The sequence below is a fragment of the Rousettus aegyptiacus genome, unplaced genomic scaffold, assembly GCF_014176215.1.
Source record: "Rousettus aegyptiacus isolate mRouAeg1 unplaced genomic scaffold, mRouAeg1.p scaffold_m13_p_6, whole genome shotgun sequence".
NCBI lineage: Eukaryota > Metazoa > Chordata > Mammalia > Chiroptera > Pteropodidae > Rousettus > Rousettus aegyptiacus.
Window position 1 is genome coordinate 33,797,485 of NW_023416309.1, and position 17,594 is coordinate 33,815,078.

General features: G+C 33.2%; 1 protein-coding gene across 4 annotated transcripts in view; it reads left to right on the forward strand.

The window, feature by feature from the left end:
• BTAF1 (B-TFIID TATA-box binding protein associated factor 1) overlaps nucleotides 1-17,594 on the forward strand; it is an 88,646-nt gene that overhangs the window by 21,613 nt on the left and 49,439 nt on the right. For all 4 annotated transcript variants that reach the window (XM_016151288.2, XM_016151287.2, XM_016151289.2 and 1 more), the window contains 9 exons: nucleotides 7,155-7,318; nucleotides 9,465-9,601; nucleotides 11,823-11,952; nucleotides 12,224-12,292; nucleotides 13,374-13,463; nucleotides 14,100-14,195; nucleotides 14,294-14,470; nucleotides 15,132-15,272; nucleotides 16,070-16,194. In XM_016151288.2, the coding sequence (XP_016006774.1) occupies nucleotides 7,155-7,318; nucleotides 9,465-9,601; nucleotides 11,823-11,952; nucleotides 12,224-12,292; nucleotides 13,374-13,463; nucleotides 14,100-14,195; nucleotides 14,294-14,470; nucleotides 15,132-15,272; nucleotides 16,070-16,194 (1,129 nt within the window). The remainder of the gene's footprint in view (nucleotides 1-7,154; nucleotides 7,319-9,464; nucleotides 9,602-11,822; nucleotides 11,953-12,223; nucleotides 12,293-13,373; nucleotides 13,464-14,099; nucleotides 14,196-14,293; nucleotides 14,471-15,131; nucleotides 15,273-16,069; nucleotides 16,195-17,594) is intronic.

Sequence of the window (17,594 nt, forward strand, 5' to 3'; positions counted from 1 at the left end):
GGATACAAGCCCCTTATCAGATATTTGATTTATAAATATGTTTTTTCAGTCTATGAGTTGTCTTTTCACTTTCTTGATGGTATCCTTTGAAGCATGGAAGTTAGTAATTTTGAAGAATTTAATTCCTTTTTGTTTCTCAAATTTTTGATGTCACATATAAGAAACTATTGCCAAATCTAAGCTCATTTACCTCTAAGTTTTCTTCTAAGAGTTTTGTAGCTTTAGCTCTTACCATCAGGTATTTGAACCATTTTGTGTTAATTTTTGTATACACTGTGAGGTTATGGGTTCAGCTTTATTCATTTGCATGAGAATAGCTTCTTGTCTCAGCACCATTTGTTGAAAAGAACTATTCTTTACCCACGGAAGTGTCTTGGCACCCTTGTTGAAAACCAGTTGGCTATAGGCACATAGTTTTATTTCTGGACTCTCCTCTATTCCATTAATGTCTGTTTATGCCAGTATCTCATTGTCTTGGTTATTGTTGCTTTGTGGTAAGTTTTAAAAGAAGCATGGGCCTCCAACTTTGTTGTTCTTTTCAGGATTGTTTTTTGTTGTTCTTTTCAGGATTGTTTTGGTAATTCTGTGTCTCTTGCATTCCATGTGAATTTTAGTATCAGTTTTTTAATGTCTGCAAAAAAGCCACCTGGTTTTAATAGGAATTGTATCGAATCTCTATATCAATTTGGGAATTATTACTATCTTGACAATATTAAATATTACCTATGAACATGGAATGTTCTTCCATTTATTTATATTTTCTTAAATTTCTTTCACCAATGTTTTGATGTTTTCAGAATATTAGTTTTAAGTTTTGCTTTTGATGCTATTGTAAATAGACGTTCTCAATTTCATTTTTGGATTGTTTCTTTAAAACTTTTTTCCCCTTTCTGTTCTTTAGATTGAGTATTTTGTATTGCTCTATCTATAAGCTCATTTATATTTTATCTTACTATCTTCATTTAGCTGTTAAGCCCATTCAGTGATTTTTAAATTTCAGATATTGTTATTATTTAGTTCCAGATTGATTTTTTTTTTAAAGAGCTTTACTGGCATATTTTGTACATTATATAATTCACTCTTTTCAAGTTTGTGATTCTATTTGGTTCTTTTTTTGTAGTTTCTGTTTCTCTATTGAGGTACCTTATGTTTATCATCATTGTGACAGTGTCTTCCTTTACATTGAGCATTGTTAAACTTGCTTAAAAATCTTGTCTTCTAATTCTGATAGCTGGGTCATCTCAGAGCCGGTCTCCATCAATGGTCTTTTCTTTTGTTAATGGGTTACATTACCTTGATTCTTTGCATGTCAGTTAATTTTGGATTATATCCCTCACATTATAAATGCTATACTGTGCAGGCTGGATTTAGTTATATTCTTCTAAAGAGTGTTTTGGTTTGGTTTTTAGCTTTTATTTGCTTGCTCGTTTCAGCAGGCATTTAATTTGGCAAAACTCAAAATACAGACTCCTTTGCAGTGGGCAACAACTCAAATCTCAGTTCAGTTTTTAGCTGTAGTTAGATTGTGTGGAGTCTCCCCATGCATGCATAGTTCAGAATTCAGCCAGCAATTTGTCTGAGTTTACACATAATTTGGTCCTTCTTTCTGGCTCTCTCCTTTTTGGATTTTCCCTGGCTGCCTTCCAGTGGCTATAGTGAACCCTGACTCTCTTTCTTTTAGTTCTTCAAGCTGGAAAAACTGGATTCCCCTCCCTACCCCACAATTTTTAGTTTCCCCACATACCATGGACTGGGCCTACTTTCAAAAGCTGCAAAATTGGGAAACTCCTCTAGTGCCATCCATGCCTTCTGGTTATTGACAACTGCTCCCACAAGTATATGCCTACTTTTGTTCTATTTCCACTGTCTTAGGTAGTTTTTTTTTTTTAACTTATTTATTTAAATTAGTTTCAAGTATACAGTACCTTGGTTAGACATATATATAGCTCATAAACCGATCCGCCCAAATGCTCCCTCCCTCCCCTGGCCCTCCACCTAGCCATGATATTAATGCTAACTACATTCCCTCTGCTGTGCTCCCCATTTCTGTGACTATCAGCTACTAATTTGAACTTGTTTAACCTTCCACCCCATTCTCCCAGCCCCACAACTCCCTGCTCTGCCCATCACCAGATTGTGCACTATATTTGAGAGTCAGTTTTTGGTTAGTTTGTTCTTTCTGTTTTAGATTCTGCATTTAAGTGAAATCATATGATATTTATCTTTCTCTGTCTGACTTATTTCACTCAGCATAATAACCTCTAAGTCCATCCATGTTGTTGCAAATGATAGGATTTAATTTTTTTAATGGCTGAGTAATATTCCATTGTATATATTAATCATAATTTCTTTAATCGTCTGTTGATGGACATTTAGGTTGCTTCCATATCTTGGCTATGGTAAATTGTGCTACCATGAATATTAGAGTGCATAGATCTTTACGAATTACTGTTTTGGTTTACTTTGGATAAATACTGAGAAGTGCAATTGCCAGATCAAAAGATATATCCATTTTTAATTTTTTGAGAAATCTCCATACCATTTTCCATAGCGGATGTACCAATATGCAGTTCCATCAACGATATATGAGGGTTCCCTTTTCTCCACATCCTTTCCAACACTTGTTGTTTTTTGATTTATTGATGACAGCCATTCTGACAGATATGAGGTGATGTCTCATTGTGGTTTTAATTTGCATTTCTCTGATGGTTAGCGACTTTGAACCTCTTTTCATATGTCTGTTAGTCATATGTATTTCCTCTTTGGAGAAGTTGCTTCAGATATTCTATTCATTTTTTAATTGGATTGTTTGTTTTTTAGTTGTTGGGTTATATAAATTCTTTATATATTTTAGATATTAACCCCTTACCAGATGTATCATTAGCGAATATCTTCTCCAAGTCGGTTGTCTTTCTGTTTTGTTGGTTTCCTTTGCCGTAGAAAAACTTTTAAGTTTGATGTAGTGCTATTTATTTATTTTTTCTTTTGTTTCCCTTGCCCAGAGAGATATATCTGAAAAGAAATTCCTGTTAGTAATATCAGAGAGTTTAGTGCCTATGTTTTCTTCTAGAAGTTTTATTGTTTCGGGCCTTACATTTAAGTCTTTAATCCATTTTGAGTCTATTCTTGTATATGGTGTAAGAAGGTGGTCCAACTTTTTTTTTTTGCATGTATCTGTCCAATTTTCCCAACACCATTTATTAAAGAGACTGTCTTTACTTAATTATATATTCTTACCTCCTTTGTCATATTTTGAGAGTATAGGCATGGATTTATTTCTGGGCTCTGTATTCTGTTCCATTGATCAGTGTGTTAGTTTTTATGCCAGTACTATCCTGTTTTGATTACTGTAGCCTTGTAATACAGTTTGATATCAGGTAGTGTGATACCTCTAACTTTGTTCTTTCTCAAGATTTCCCTAGCTATTTGGGGTTTTTTATGGCTCCATATAAATTTTAGAATTATTCTAGCTCTCTGAAAAATGCCATTGGTATTTTGATAGGGATTGCATTGAATCTATAGAATGCTTGGGTATGGCCATTTTAACAGTGTTGATTCTTCCTACTCATGAACACGATATATGCTTTCATTTATTTGTGTCTTCTTCAGTTTCTTTTTTCAATGACATAAATTTTTGAAAACTGGTCTTTTACCTTCTTGGTTATTTTGATTCCCAGGTATTTTATAGTTTTCGATGCAATTGTTTTCTTAATTTCTTTTTCTGAAAGTTCATTGTAGGTGTATAAAAATGCCACTGACTTCTGAATATTTATTTTGTAACCTGCTGCTTTACTGAATTCATTGACCAGTTCTGTTTCTTGGTAGAATCTTTAGGATTCTCTCTATATAACATGTCATTGGCAAATAATGAGAGATTTACTTTTCCTTTCCAATTCAGATGCCTTTCATTTCTCTTTCTTATCTTATTGCTGTAGCTAAAACTTCCAGTTACAGTGTTGAGAGGAGTGGTGAAAGTGGGCATCCTTGTCTTGTTCCTGATCTTAAGGAAAATGCTTTTAGCCTTTCCCCATTGAGTATGATGTTAGTTGTGGGTTCGTCATACATAGCCTTTATTACGTTGAGGTATGTTCCCTCTATTCCCATTTTGCTGAGAGTTCTTATCATAAATGGATGCTGGATTTTGTCAAACGCTTTCCCTGCATCCATTGATATGATCATATGGTTTTTATCTTTTGATTTGTTATGTGGTGTATCACATTAATTGATTTGCAGGTATCGTACCCACCTTACATCCCAGGAATAAATCCAGCTTGGTCATGGTGTATGATGTTTTAAATGTATTGCTGAATTTGGTTTGCTAATATTTTATTGAGGATTTTTGCATCAGTGTTCATAAGAGATACCGGCCTATAGTTTTCTTTTTTTGTAATGTCTGTCTGGTTTTGGAATCAAGGTAATGGTGGCCTCATGAAAGGAGTTAGGGAGTCTTCCCTATTCTTGAATTTTTTGGAATAGTTTGAGAAGAATAGGTGATAGTTCTTCTTTGAATGTTTGGTAAAATTCACCTATGAAGCCATCTGGTTCAGGACTTTTGTTTTTTTTGGAAGGTTTTTGATTATTGATTAGATTTCATTGGTAGAAATTGGTCATTTCAGATTTTCTATTTCTTCTTGACTCAGTCTTGGGACTTCGTATGTTTCTAGGAATGTGTCCATTTCCTCCACATTGTCCGATTCATTAGAATAATTGCTCATAGTATTTTCTTATGATCCATTGTATCTCTATGGCATTCATGGTTATTTCTCCTCTTTCATATCTGATTTTATTTATTTGGGTATTCTCTTTTTTTCTTGGCGAATCTGGTTAAAGGTTTATCAGTTTTGTTTATCCTTTCAAATAACCAGCTCTTGGTTTCCTTAATCTTTTCTATTGTTTTTCGAGACTCTTTTCTTCATTTCCACTTTGATCTTTATTATTTCCTTTCTTCTATTCACTTTGGGCTTTGTTTGCTGTTCTTTTTCTAGTTTTTTTAATTGTAAGGTTAGATTGTTTATTTGAGGTTTTTCTTGTTTCTTGAGGTAGGCCTGTATTGCTATGAATTTCCCTCTTAGGACTGCTTTCACTGTGTCCCATAAATTTTGAGTCATTGTGTTTTTATTTTCATTTGTCTCGGTTTTCTTTTGATTTCTTCCTTGATCTCATTAATAACTCATTCACTGTTTAGTAGCATGTTATTTGGCCTCTATATGTTTGTGTATTTTCCAGTCTTTTTCTTGTAGTTGATATCTAGTTTCATACCATTGTGATGAGAGAAGACAGTTGATATGATTTCAATCTTAAATTTATTGAGACTTGATTTGTGTCCTAATATGTGGTCTATCCTTGAAAATGTTCCATGCGCACTTGAGAAGAATGTATACTTCACTGCTTTGGGGTAAAATGCTCTGAAAATATCTATTAAATCCATCTGTTCTAGTGAGTCTTTTAGGCTTATTGTTTCCTTGTTGATTCTTTGCCTGGAAGATCTGTCCATTGGTGTCAATGAGGTGTTAAAGTCTCCTACTATGAGTGTATTACTATTGATCTCTCCTTTTATGTCAGTCAGTAATTGCTTTATGTATGTAGATATTCCTGTGGTGGGTGTGTATATTTTGACTAGGGTTATGTCCTCTTGATTTATTGATCCCTTCATCATTATGTAATGCCCTTTTTGACTCTTATTGTATATGGCCTTTGTTTTCAAGTCTATTTTATCTGATATAAGTATTGCTACCTAGGCTTTTTTTTTCATTTCTATTTGTGTAAAATATCTTTTTCCATCTCTTTACTTTCAGTCTGAATGCATTTGATTTGAAGTGGGTCTCTTATAGACAGTATATGCATGAGTCTTGTTTTCTTATCTGTTTGGTTCCCCTATGTCTTTTGATCGGAGTATTTAATACATTTACATATAAAGTGATTATTGACAGGTGCATTGTTACTGCCATTTTATTATTCATATTTGTTATTTCAGTAGTTTTTTTTTTAAATAGACGTTTTGACTACAGTTTGTTATTTGTGGAGGGTTAGTCCAATACAAACTTACTCTGCCTTTATTAGAAATAGATCATTATTGTTTTTAAAATATTGACTTTTTTATTCACAATGACATGGATGGACCTAGAAGTTATTATGCTGAGTGAAATAAGTCAGACATAGAAAGATAAATACCATTTGATTTCACTTATATGCAGAATCTAAGGAACAAAAAGAACAAACTGATCAAAGACTCATGAATATAGTGGACAATCTGGTGACGGCCAGAGTAGAGGGAGGCTGGGAGAAAGGGGTGAAGGGTTAAAGAAGTACAAATTAGTTGTTGATAGATGGTTATGGGGATGGGGAGCACGGCATAGGGAAGGCAGTTAGCATTAATATAATGGTTAGGTATAGAGCTAGAGAAGAGAAAGAGTAATCAGGGGGATTGTTTTATAAACTACATAAATGTCTAACCAATATATACTTGAAACTAATGACAAATTTTTTTAAAACTTTATTTTCAAGTAAAAATATGTTGACTTTTTTTCCCAGTAGTATAGAACTGTCTCTTTCAACTTGGGACTATTTTTAGCCTCAGTTTTTATGTTTAAAATAATACCTTTCATCTGTTTTCCAATGAAGTATTGCAGGTTTTACTTGGGACAGTCAAAATCTGTCTACTTTTATGTTTTTATCTTTGTTATTTGGAATGTTAGGACTGTGTCATCTCAGAATACGTAAAGGCCACACTTGGAATAAGCATGTATTTGCTGAGATCTTTCTTCTGTCAATAAAATCTAGATTTTTGGTTTTTTAGCTTTGTTAGATCTTTCAGAGAGTGTACAAGGTGTAGTTATACAATAAGATTGTTTTTTTTCCCATAGGAATGAATCTCATTTTATATATATTTGATAATTGACAGTAGGGCAATGGGGCAGTCTCAATGAAAGCTCCTAGAGTGTTTTGTTAGCTAGAATAGTATTCTAATCATGGTTAGATAATGAGAGCTTATGACACATTCAGAGGCTGAATATGATTTGTTTTATTGCCAGGAGGGATGTTTTAATATTATTATTATTGTTTTTTTTTTTTTTTTTTTTTTTGTATTTTGAGTATGATTTATTAGAAAACTTCTTCACTCATGTGGAGGAAATATATTTCTTTTCTGTTTAAAGGTGAAGTAGATCCTAAAGAGAGGATAGCACGCCAACGAAAACTATTACAGAAGAAACTTGGCCTTAACATGGGAGAAGCTATTGGAATGAGTACTGAAGAACTCTTCAATGATGAAGATTTGGATTATACCCCAACTTCAGCAACCCTTGTAAACAAACAACCTGTAGGTAAAACCTTTGTTTGATTGCAAGTAGTAATACAAAGGGCTTGCTTCATTTTGCTATGCAATTGCAATTAAAAAAAAAAATGCTATCCTTAATTCTGCTCATTGCTGCTTAGTGACATCATAATTTAGTGTCTTTATAAATTGGACTTCTGGTGACAGATTTTAAAGAGATGGAAGTTCAACCTACCTTGTAGAGACCAGACAATTAGATAAAAGCTGTGGTGGACCTTTTAGGAGCCACGGGTATTGAGAGATTGCTCTTTGCTTCATTCTATAGCAAAGGGGGGAAAAAAAGTAAATATTTGAGAGAGAGGAGATAGGAAGGCCTATCATAGATACAACGATACAAGAAATCTTTAAAGCTATGATTCATTCTTTTATTTGACAAAATAACAAACATGATAAAAAGTAGATTTTTAAACAATGCAAAAAAACATATACAATATGAAGTAAAAGAAGTTTCTTCCAGTAATTGATGGACATCCATGTCCCCACACCCCATAGGCAACCCTTGATGAGTTAGTTAGTTACTTGCACATTCTTCGTGAAATATTCTGTGTATACATAATATATGTGTCTATTTAAGCCATGTTTACTTTTCCTACTTTGTGTAGCTTAATATATCAGTATATACAGATTGATTGCATTTTTTGACAGCTTCACGCTATCTTGTTTTACGGCTGTACCATAATTTTGCTCTGTATTCCTCTTTTTTCTCTATTGTTCATATTCCCAATGGATGCCTATGTGCTTCTTTCTTTGTGCGCCAGGCTTCTTTTAAGCTCCAGTAGAAGCTATGGCTTTCTCCTCAGAAAAATTCATATACAAGTGAAATATTACCTTTCCACGGGTTCAGTACTCTTTACTCTTGCCTCTGTAATATCCTTTTAGGGTTCCATGGTTTCTGTAAAGAATTGCTGCTTTGTAGTCATGAAACCCTTATCTTTTGATTTCCTTGGCCTTTTCCTTTAATTGGAAAATGATCTGTTTGCCTTTATACTAGTTGTTCTCTAAACAGTTAGAATTTATAAATTATATTTTTTGTGTTTGGAGTGTGTGCGATGATAAATAACTTTTGTAGGCAAAAAATTGTACATATCAGAGGGAAAAAGAAGAGTATAAAGAGGCAGAAAATATAATGACAGGAAGGGATAGAAAGAAATGGGGGTACAAAGGGAAGCATAAGATGTAAATAAAAAGTAAAGAAGAAAATAGAAAAAAGGAAAACCAATATGTAATAATATGATCACAGTGTGGTAATTTGGCATGGTGTAAGAAAATGAATGGTCAGTTATATTTGAGAAAATGGGCCATATACAGAATACTTGGATATGGGTTGGAAAACAGCCAGTTTAAGGTTTGTAAGATCCCAATTTGGTTGTCACAGACCTTTGAAAGGAGTTGCCATAGGCACAGCTAACCTGTGGTTAGTTGCTGCTGTAGGCTTATAAGTGCTGCATTGCTCTGTGTATATACCAGTGGTCCCTGGAGCAAGACTGTAGCATGTCATCCACACCAGTGACCCTAATTGGTTTTAGAGTGTAAATTTCAATTGAATCTTAATCAGTTAAGGGCAGAAAGGATTTTTAGGCTTGGGCTCAAAGCATTTCTATTTCATAGTCTTTATAACATCTCTCATGAATGGAAAAGATATCAAAAATAGTAGGCAGTGAGTGCTTAAGAGGAAGGGAGCATATGGGCTAACTTGACTATAGGATGCTGGACCAATTACTTCTACCTATAATTATTTTAATTTTTTTTTTTTCAGCAGATGGTGATTATTAGTTTCTTTCATTGATAGTCTTCAGTCTCATAACTTTTGGCTGGTATTATAATAATTTTGAAATTTCAACTCTTTGAAGCCCTTTCTCTGCATTAGAATCATACATTTGTGCCACATCTGTGAAATAAGATAAGTTAACAAACACATGAGCATCTCTTGGGAATTGGAAGACTAGGGAAGAAGGAAGAAGAGAATGCAGTTATGGCATAGCCATACAACAGAATAGCTGAAGCCATCAAAAAAAATGTGATCCATTTGTAAATAGTGAAATTTATAGACTTAGTTCTCTTCTGAGGATGAGACTTCGGATATTTATTTTAAATTCTAAAGTTCAAACTCAGCATTCTTTTATTCTTTTAGACTCTCCAGGCAGCTGAATTGATTGACTCAGAATTTCGAGCAGGAATGAGCAATAGACAAAAAAACAAAGCTAAAAGAATGGCCAAGTTATTTGCAAAACAGAGATCCAGGGATGCTGTGGAAACTAATGAGAAGAGGTAGTAATCTTTTTTTTGCTTATTCATTTAGAACAGTAATGTTATATAGCTTAAATCTGTCTGCTTGATTTCTGAAAACATTTTCTTGATGATGTCTTTAGCTGAAAATCCATTTGGATTTTCTTACTCAATTGTTAGAGAGTATTTATTATTACTAGGGACTAGGACAACTTCCCCAGAAGAATCCACATATGCAGAAATGTTTTCCTTGCCAATTATGAACTACAAATGAGGCCTGAAGATTTTCCAAGGGAAATGCATTTCCGACAGAGGGAACAAGTATAAATGCTTTAATCATGAAATACTCAAGGAACAAAAGGGCAGTATGGTTGGAATGAGTGGACAGAAGTAAGAGTAGTAAAGAGCGAAGTCAGAGAGATGATGGTCTAAAGGACATAAATTAAGAATACTGTATTAGTAGTGAGAACTGTTACAGTATTACATTACCTGTATTACCTGTTCCCTAGGCTGGAGGCTAAGGCAGATATTAGCAAATAATCCAAGCTTGTTTACCTAATCTTGTTGTTATAGGAAAGAAATCTATGGTTAAAATCACAGCCCTCACTTTCTTAATGAGTTAATGAGAGTGATAACTGATATGGCTTGGAGCAGCAGTTCTCAAAGGGTGGTTCAAAACAACCCCCCTTCAGAAGCATTTTGAGGGGCTTGTTAAGATAAAGATTCTTAGGCCCCACTCCCCTCTGTTCTATCAGAATCTGTGGTGGTGTTCGAGAAATGTTCAAGTAAATGATAAGCACTTGAGAGCCTATGAAAATAAGCTTGTTGCAGATGTTGGAACCTTTTGCTGTTCTTTTCATTTATATAAAACTAAAGTAAATGTTTACAGTGTTTATTAAAAGCTAGGCACAAAGAGGGATAGATAATAAACATCTTGGTATAAGTTTTTTTTTTTTTAATCTAAAATTTTTATTGAGCTTATTAACTGTAGGGTTTTTAAGTTAATAGCTCATTAGGATCGGTTAGTAACCTAGTGAGTGTTACTACTGGCTTTATTTATATAAGCAGTTTTACCCAAATATTTGAATATTGGAAATATTAGACCTTATTTTTCTGAGTTTATGATTCATTCATCCATGAATATTTACTGAATATGTTCTCTGTGCCAGATACTGTTCTAGGCCTATAGGATGCAGTAGTGAATAAAATAGGTAAAATTTCTGCCTTCATGGAGTTTACATTCTAGAGGGAAAGGTAGATGAAGAACAAGATAGATAAGTAAATTGCATGTTAATAATGAGGATTAAGAAAGAAAAAAGAGGAAGCAAGGAAGGAACATGTAAAATGTTTTTTGGGTAGAGAGTTTGAAATTTTAGATAGGCTGGTCAGGAAGGGAGTCACAGAGGTGACTTTTCAATAAAGATCCGAAAGAAGTGAGGGTACTAACTTTGTGAATATTGGCAAATGCCTGGAAGTAGAAACAAGTAATACCTAACATGTTCAAAGACAGTAAGAAGAACAATGTGGCTAGATTAGAGAGAAATAGGATAAAATAATAGGAAGTGAGATTAGGGAGGCTCAGATTTCTTTCATCACCTTGTAGAAAAAGTGATTGGCCATATAATTACACTATTAAGGTGGAGGAATATTTGTAGAAAATAATGTTTTATACACACACACACACACACACACACACACACACACACAGCTTAACTGCGCTAGCTGTTTCTGTTAATCTGAATAGTTTTACTTGTCTTTGCCTTTGTAATCTTGTTATTAGGTTAACTTTAATATTTTTGTTTTTTTAAGTCATAAAATAACATTTCCTCAGATTTTCTGGACACAGTTTTCAATTGTCTTATCTCTGTGTTTTTCAAGAACTAGTTAAAATTATAGTGTATCACACAGTATATTAGTTTTCTCCAGGGTACAACAGCCTAAAATTTAGGTTGTTAAACTAAAAGATTTTTAAAAAGTGAGGAGCTGGTTGTAGGGAGGAAGAAAAAAAGAAAGACTTGTTAAGTTTGAGGTCTAATTTGAAAGCAATAATTTATTGATCTATTTTCCTTTTATCAATTAGAGTTGTAAGATATTTTGCTCAAAAATTAAGTGATTAATTTTAGTTATTTGCTACATGAAATTTTAAGTAAACCATGTAAGCGGAATATGGCAAAACATTTGTTAAAATAATGGATTCTCTTAACATTCATTGTGGTTCACATTATCCTTATTCATTTTTTAAATGGTGACTTTTATTTTTTAGCAATGATAGCACTGATGGGGAACCAGAAGAAAAGAGACGAAAAATAGCAAATGTTGTTATTAATCAGTCTGCAAATGATTCCAAAGTCTTGATTGATAACATTCCAGACAGTTCTTCTTTAATTGAAGAGGTACAATTTAAATGCCCTGAAGTGTCCTTTAAAATTGTTTGTAATTTTTTCATACTAATGTGTCAGTGGATAATATTTAATAATCTGTCAATTGAAAGAAATTTTATTAAAAATCTTACAAGTATCTACTTCATTAGGAAAAATTTTAATTATTTAAATTTAAAAAAACTTGACTATTACTAGACTTAAAAATAAAAACATTCTTTAAAATTAAACTATTAGCAGAAAATAGACCTTTTGAATTAGTACTAATTTTACTTTTCTTATTCAGACAAATGAATGGCCTTTGGAAAGCTTTTGTGAAGAACTTTGCAATGACCTTTTTAATCCCTCTTGGGAGGTATGATTTCTTCATTATAATTTCTCTCAGCTTTATTTTCTTTGCTAAGAAGGATACTATGTCAAGCTCAGTCTATTTTTTCACAGTCCTTATTCTTACCCTGTGTTCTTTGGGACCACTGGTCAAGACACTTTATTACTCACCTCCTAAGTAGAAAACTTAAGACTGATTTTTACCTTTCATACCCTTTTTGTGATATTTCTTTAGTGAATTGTTCATTTCATTCTTTTAGCTGTAATAAAAAGACTTGCATATTGCTCTCTCAGACAGTAGAAATTTCCTTTGGAAGTAGACAGTTTTGATTAAAAGCAATAGTTTTCACACCAGCTTTTTTAGCCTCAAATATGTCTTCAAAGAGTCTTTAACAGGTCTCATTATATAAAAGAGATGAAGTTCCTCAAACTATTTTGTAGTCTCAAACTATTTTCTCCCATTTCCCTTGACCTCTGGGTAATTGAAAAAACACTGGTTTGGAATACCTTTTAGCAGCCTTTCTGCTCCTCGATATACTTCTCTTTAGCTATTGAAGTTTAACTTATGTGGTCTTGAATAAATGGGTACACCCCGTCAGTGACTTGTTTCCTCCCTTCCAAATGACACTGCAGAAGGCTACAGGGCTACGGTAAAGCATTAGTCAGGAGACATTTTATTTGAATTGTCTTTTTTCGACACTTAACACTGGTAGCTTTAGAACTTAGGTTTTGAGGCATGTATTTCTAAAATATTAATGTTGGAGCTATAAAGAACAATATATGATATTTTATGCTTCTTTGCTATGATAATGTTAAATGCAAGTAAAGTGTTGAGGAGGGACAGCAAGTGGATACTATCTCAGGAGAATTTTAGAATAGCTATTTTCATAGCTTATTTTAAAAAAAAAAATTCCACATAAGCAAAATTGTAAAATTCACATATGTGATTCTTCCTGGGTAGTAGAGGAAAAAAGCATCTTGTAAAGTGCTACTTAGTTTATTCGAATTTCTTAAAATTTGTCTAGTATTTCTTTTTTCAAATTGAAGAAAAGTCAAACTCAGTTTCTTAAACATTTAACTTCTGATGTTTGCTTCTTGGTTCTTTGTAGGTTCGACATGGTGCAGGCACTGGACTTAGGGAAATCCTTAAAGCTCATGGTAAAAGCGGTGGTAAAATGGGAGATAGCACTTTAGAAGAGGTAAGTATAGTAAAGCAGTAATTATCACCAGGTTTCTGTTACTGGCCTTTTTTCTAAGACAGAGAAGTAACAGAGCATGTGTCGTGAAGTAGAAATGAGAGGTAAATAAGGAATTATGTAAGTAATTATGAGGGGAAAAATAAAAAGATTAAGAAGGAATCTATACACAGGAAGAATGAGTTCAGGGTAAGGATATTCAGAAAAATTGAGTGGAAAAATATGTAGAAGCAAGACTATATAATGGATTGGAAAGAGAGTAAGGTGTATAAGAGGATAGTTTAGAAGTCAGTGAACAATATGATTGGTGTAGCCTAGAGACACTGGTAATAGGCTGGATGATAGATAAATAACATAATTGATAATAGAGCAACCTTAAGTAGTTTCTTAATTGTTTTTTGGAGTGCAAGTAACATAATAGAATTCATGAATTTTAAAGATTTTGTATAGTATGTCTGAAACTAATAATCATGGGATGGGATCATATTAAAGATAGCAGTTGGGACTGTAATACATTTTGGTTATTGTTCCTGTGGCTAAAATAATGTGTCGCAATATTTTAGTCTTCCATTTAGGACCTAATTTGTTTACCCTAATACAAAATGTGATCTTTGTTACTAAAAAATGATTGTTTAACAGATGATTCAGCAACATCAAGAGTGGTTGGAAGACTTGGTTATTAGACTTCTTTGTGTTTTTGCATTAGACAGATTTGGAGACTTTGTTTCTGATGAAGTAAGTATCACCTAAGGGAGGCTTTGCCCAATCAAATTTCAAATTCAGCACAATAAGTTTTTTTCAAAAGATGAGTTTTCTTCCTTTCTCATTTGTAGGTTGTGGCACCAGTTCGTGAAACTTGTGCTCAAACATTAGGTGTGGTGTTAAAACACATGAATGAAACAGGAGTTCATAAGACTGTGGATGTGCTGCTTAAATTACTTACACAAGAACAATGGGAAGTTAGACATGGTGGTCTGCTAGGAATAAAATATGCTTTGGCAGTTCGTCAGGTAAACACTTCAGTTTTGAATCATATATGGGAGAGTTTCTTTCCCCCTCTTAGTTTATTTGGATTAATTATATGAAATGGCCCTAAATTTTTAGTGTTACAACTAAGCCAGTTTTTCAAGATTTGCTTTCTTGAGGTAGCGTCCTAGAGATAGGTGATTCTAATAAGAATTTAAGTACAACTTAAAAGATTATTAGGTTTGGAAACCTCCTATTTCATAGCAAGACCAATTCTAGCTGAGATTCCATTGTGTATGATCATAGGAGTGACCTCTGGAGGCTGGCTCTATTGGGGAACAGAGTAGATTGGAATAAAGAAAAGCAGGAAGAGACTGGGTTTCCCTTCCCTTTTCTTTCATACCCTTTTTCATTGTCAGTGGGGTTAAAAGAGAAATAGAAGTTAAGGTTCTAGTACCAGAGGTACGTATGTGTTTGTGTTTACACAGGGCATTTGTAGTTTTACCTTAAGACCCTGTTCTGATGTTTTAAGTCACACTAATAATTGTTTGAGACTGTTGAAGTCTTTCAAGTAGAATTAGCTACATAGGCTTCTGTTGCTGTTATTTTCCTTTTTCTTTTCTGTGTGATTATTTTTAAAATAAAGATTGGAATAAATTTTTAAGCATAATTGTACTACAACACATCCATTTTAATGTTTTACAGGATGTAATTAATACTTTATTACCTAAAGTTTTAACTAAAATAATTGAAGGACTCCAGGACCTTGATGATGATGTCAGAGCTGTTGCTGCAGCATCATTAGTACCTGTAGTAGAAAGCCTTGTGTATCTTCAGACGCAAAAGGTTAGTTCAGTGTTTTTGCATTTTCTTCCTTTAGAGCTTATTTATATTTGGAGTAGAGTATTAAGGAAAACACTGAGTACTTTTTTCTCCTTCACCCTCCATTTTTCTTAGGACAGATAGGCCTCTGATGTATGTGACCTCAATTATACGTTGTCCTTGAGAAAAATAATTGTGTCTATTAATCTCCTTCCCCTTCATGTGCACAATGTGTAGGGAACTTCCCTGAGAAGAACACAGATATTTCTTTATTTTACTCCTGTTTTTCAGACATAGGAGATTTTGCTTTGTGTTTATTTGAGTTTTGGCTTTTGAGTTTTTAATCTAGTCTCCTTTTTTAAAGTGCCTCTTTTAAGATCTGACTTTACTTTGTATTATCAAAACCAGAACACACACATTGGAAGTACTGCAAGCAGTATTTTAAAAATGAAATTTGTCTTTTTGTGACAATTGGTACTGTTTTGAATAAAATTACTTAGAGAGTCATGTTTGCGTGTCTATACTGTATTATTATCAGAATTCAGTTTCTTACATAAAATAAAGTACTAATTATCTTATTTCCTGAGTTCTCCCTCCCATTATTAGTCTGATTAGGAAGAGAAGTGTCATTAAAAATAGGGGTAGGGCACTGTTAAAGGCAAATATTGTCTCCTTCACTTTGCTTAAAACTGGCACTGTCCAAGGTCCAGTTGGTATTGTATGTATTGTTGAATCAGTAGTGACTCGTGCGACACAATTTGGCATGGCTTATCAATATTTTGTGTAAAATTAATAACTTTTCTTAATAACTGATCTTATAGGTACCCTTCATTATAAATACATTATGGGATGCACTTCTGGAACTAGATGATCTAACAGCTTCAACAAATAGTATTATGACTCTTCTTTCATCCCTGTTAACTTATCCTCAGGTCCAGCAATGCAGGTAATTATTTTTAGTTAGTGGAATAAAGTAAAAAGTGTTTACATAAATTTCAAGATTATTAAGCCTAAAAATACAATAGTCTAGCACCTTTAAGAACAGTACTGTTAAGTTGAGGATGCCAAAGACTGCTGTTTTCAGGAGGCCTTTTCTTCTTTACTATCTAGCCACCAGCACATTTGAGGCAGGAACTTGAATAGGTTATATATTCTTTTACCCTTAGATTACTTAAGTTATAGAATTCTTCGTTTTATTCTTCCCATAATAATTAACTTTAGAAATACAATCATCACATATTATTTTCACCTCTACCCATAGAATATAGAATTTTAGCCTAATTTAGAGACATTTAATAGAATTATCATTGAACATTAGCATTACATTTTCCAAAATTTGCTCCCCTGTGAACTTGTTCTTTGTAATTTCATTTCAGCTCTTGTTCTTAATATCGAGGATTACTCATCAGGAAGGGAACACATAATAATATAATAGTGTTGAAAGACAGAGATTAGGGAAAGCCAAAAATATAAATCAGGAAATATCAAGTGTCACCTACTTTCCTATCCTGATATTTGAAATGCAACTTAGCTAATTAATGTGTTCCTTGCCTTTTAGACTGGCTGCTGAATGTTACTGTTTCTATTAACAGTACCCTTGGAGTTACAAAGAAAAAATTCATCTGTGACTTTAAAAAAAATTACAGATGAGAAAATTAATTATTGTTCTTACCCTAGTGAGGGTGTTCAGTGAATGTTCATTTAATTATAAATGATTTTTGGCTCTGTTAGTCTATTTCCAGCAAAAATCACATATATGAAAAACATATAGTGTTTCAAATAATATTGACCTACTGGTAGTACTTAGGTAGTGCTTGTAAAAGCAAATGAAAAGAAAAATTGAGATAGTAGTGTCTATATGGTATTTCCTAATTTTCAGGTGCTTTCATTAGTAATAAAAGCTATATGGAATACAGAAGCTAATCTGTATGAAAGCCCTTCTCAAGCTGCAAAATGTGAATTTTTTATTATCCTTAATTAGGGGTTGGCATATACTTTCTGTAAAGGCAGATAACGATATTTTTTGGCTTTTTGGATTATATGATCTTGTCAAAACTACTCAGTTCTGCCTTTGCAGCACAAAAGCAGCCACAGACAATACATAAAGGAATGAAGGTGACTGTGTTCCAATAAAACTGTTTAAAAAACCAAGTAGAGTGGATTTGGACTGTGGGTTTTGGACTGATTGTTTGTTGTCACCTGCCCTAAATAAAGGACTTGGTATTAAAAAAAAACAACAACAACAGTATCAGGAAAGTTGCATAATGTAAAAATGAAAGACTGTAGTGAAAATTCTGTTCAATGGGAAATAATGTAGTTTTTGATCTTTTTAAAATTGCTTTATTA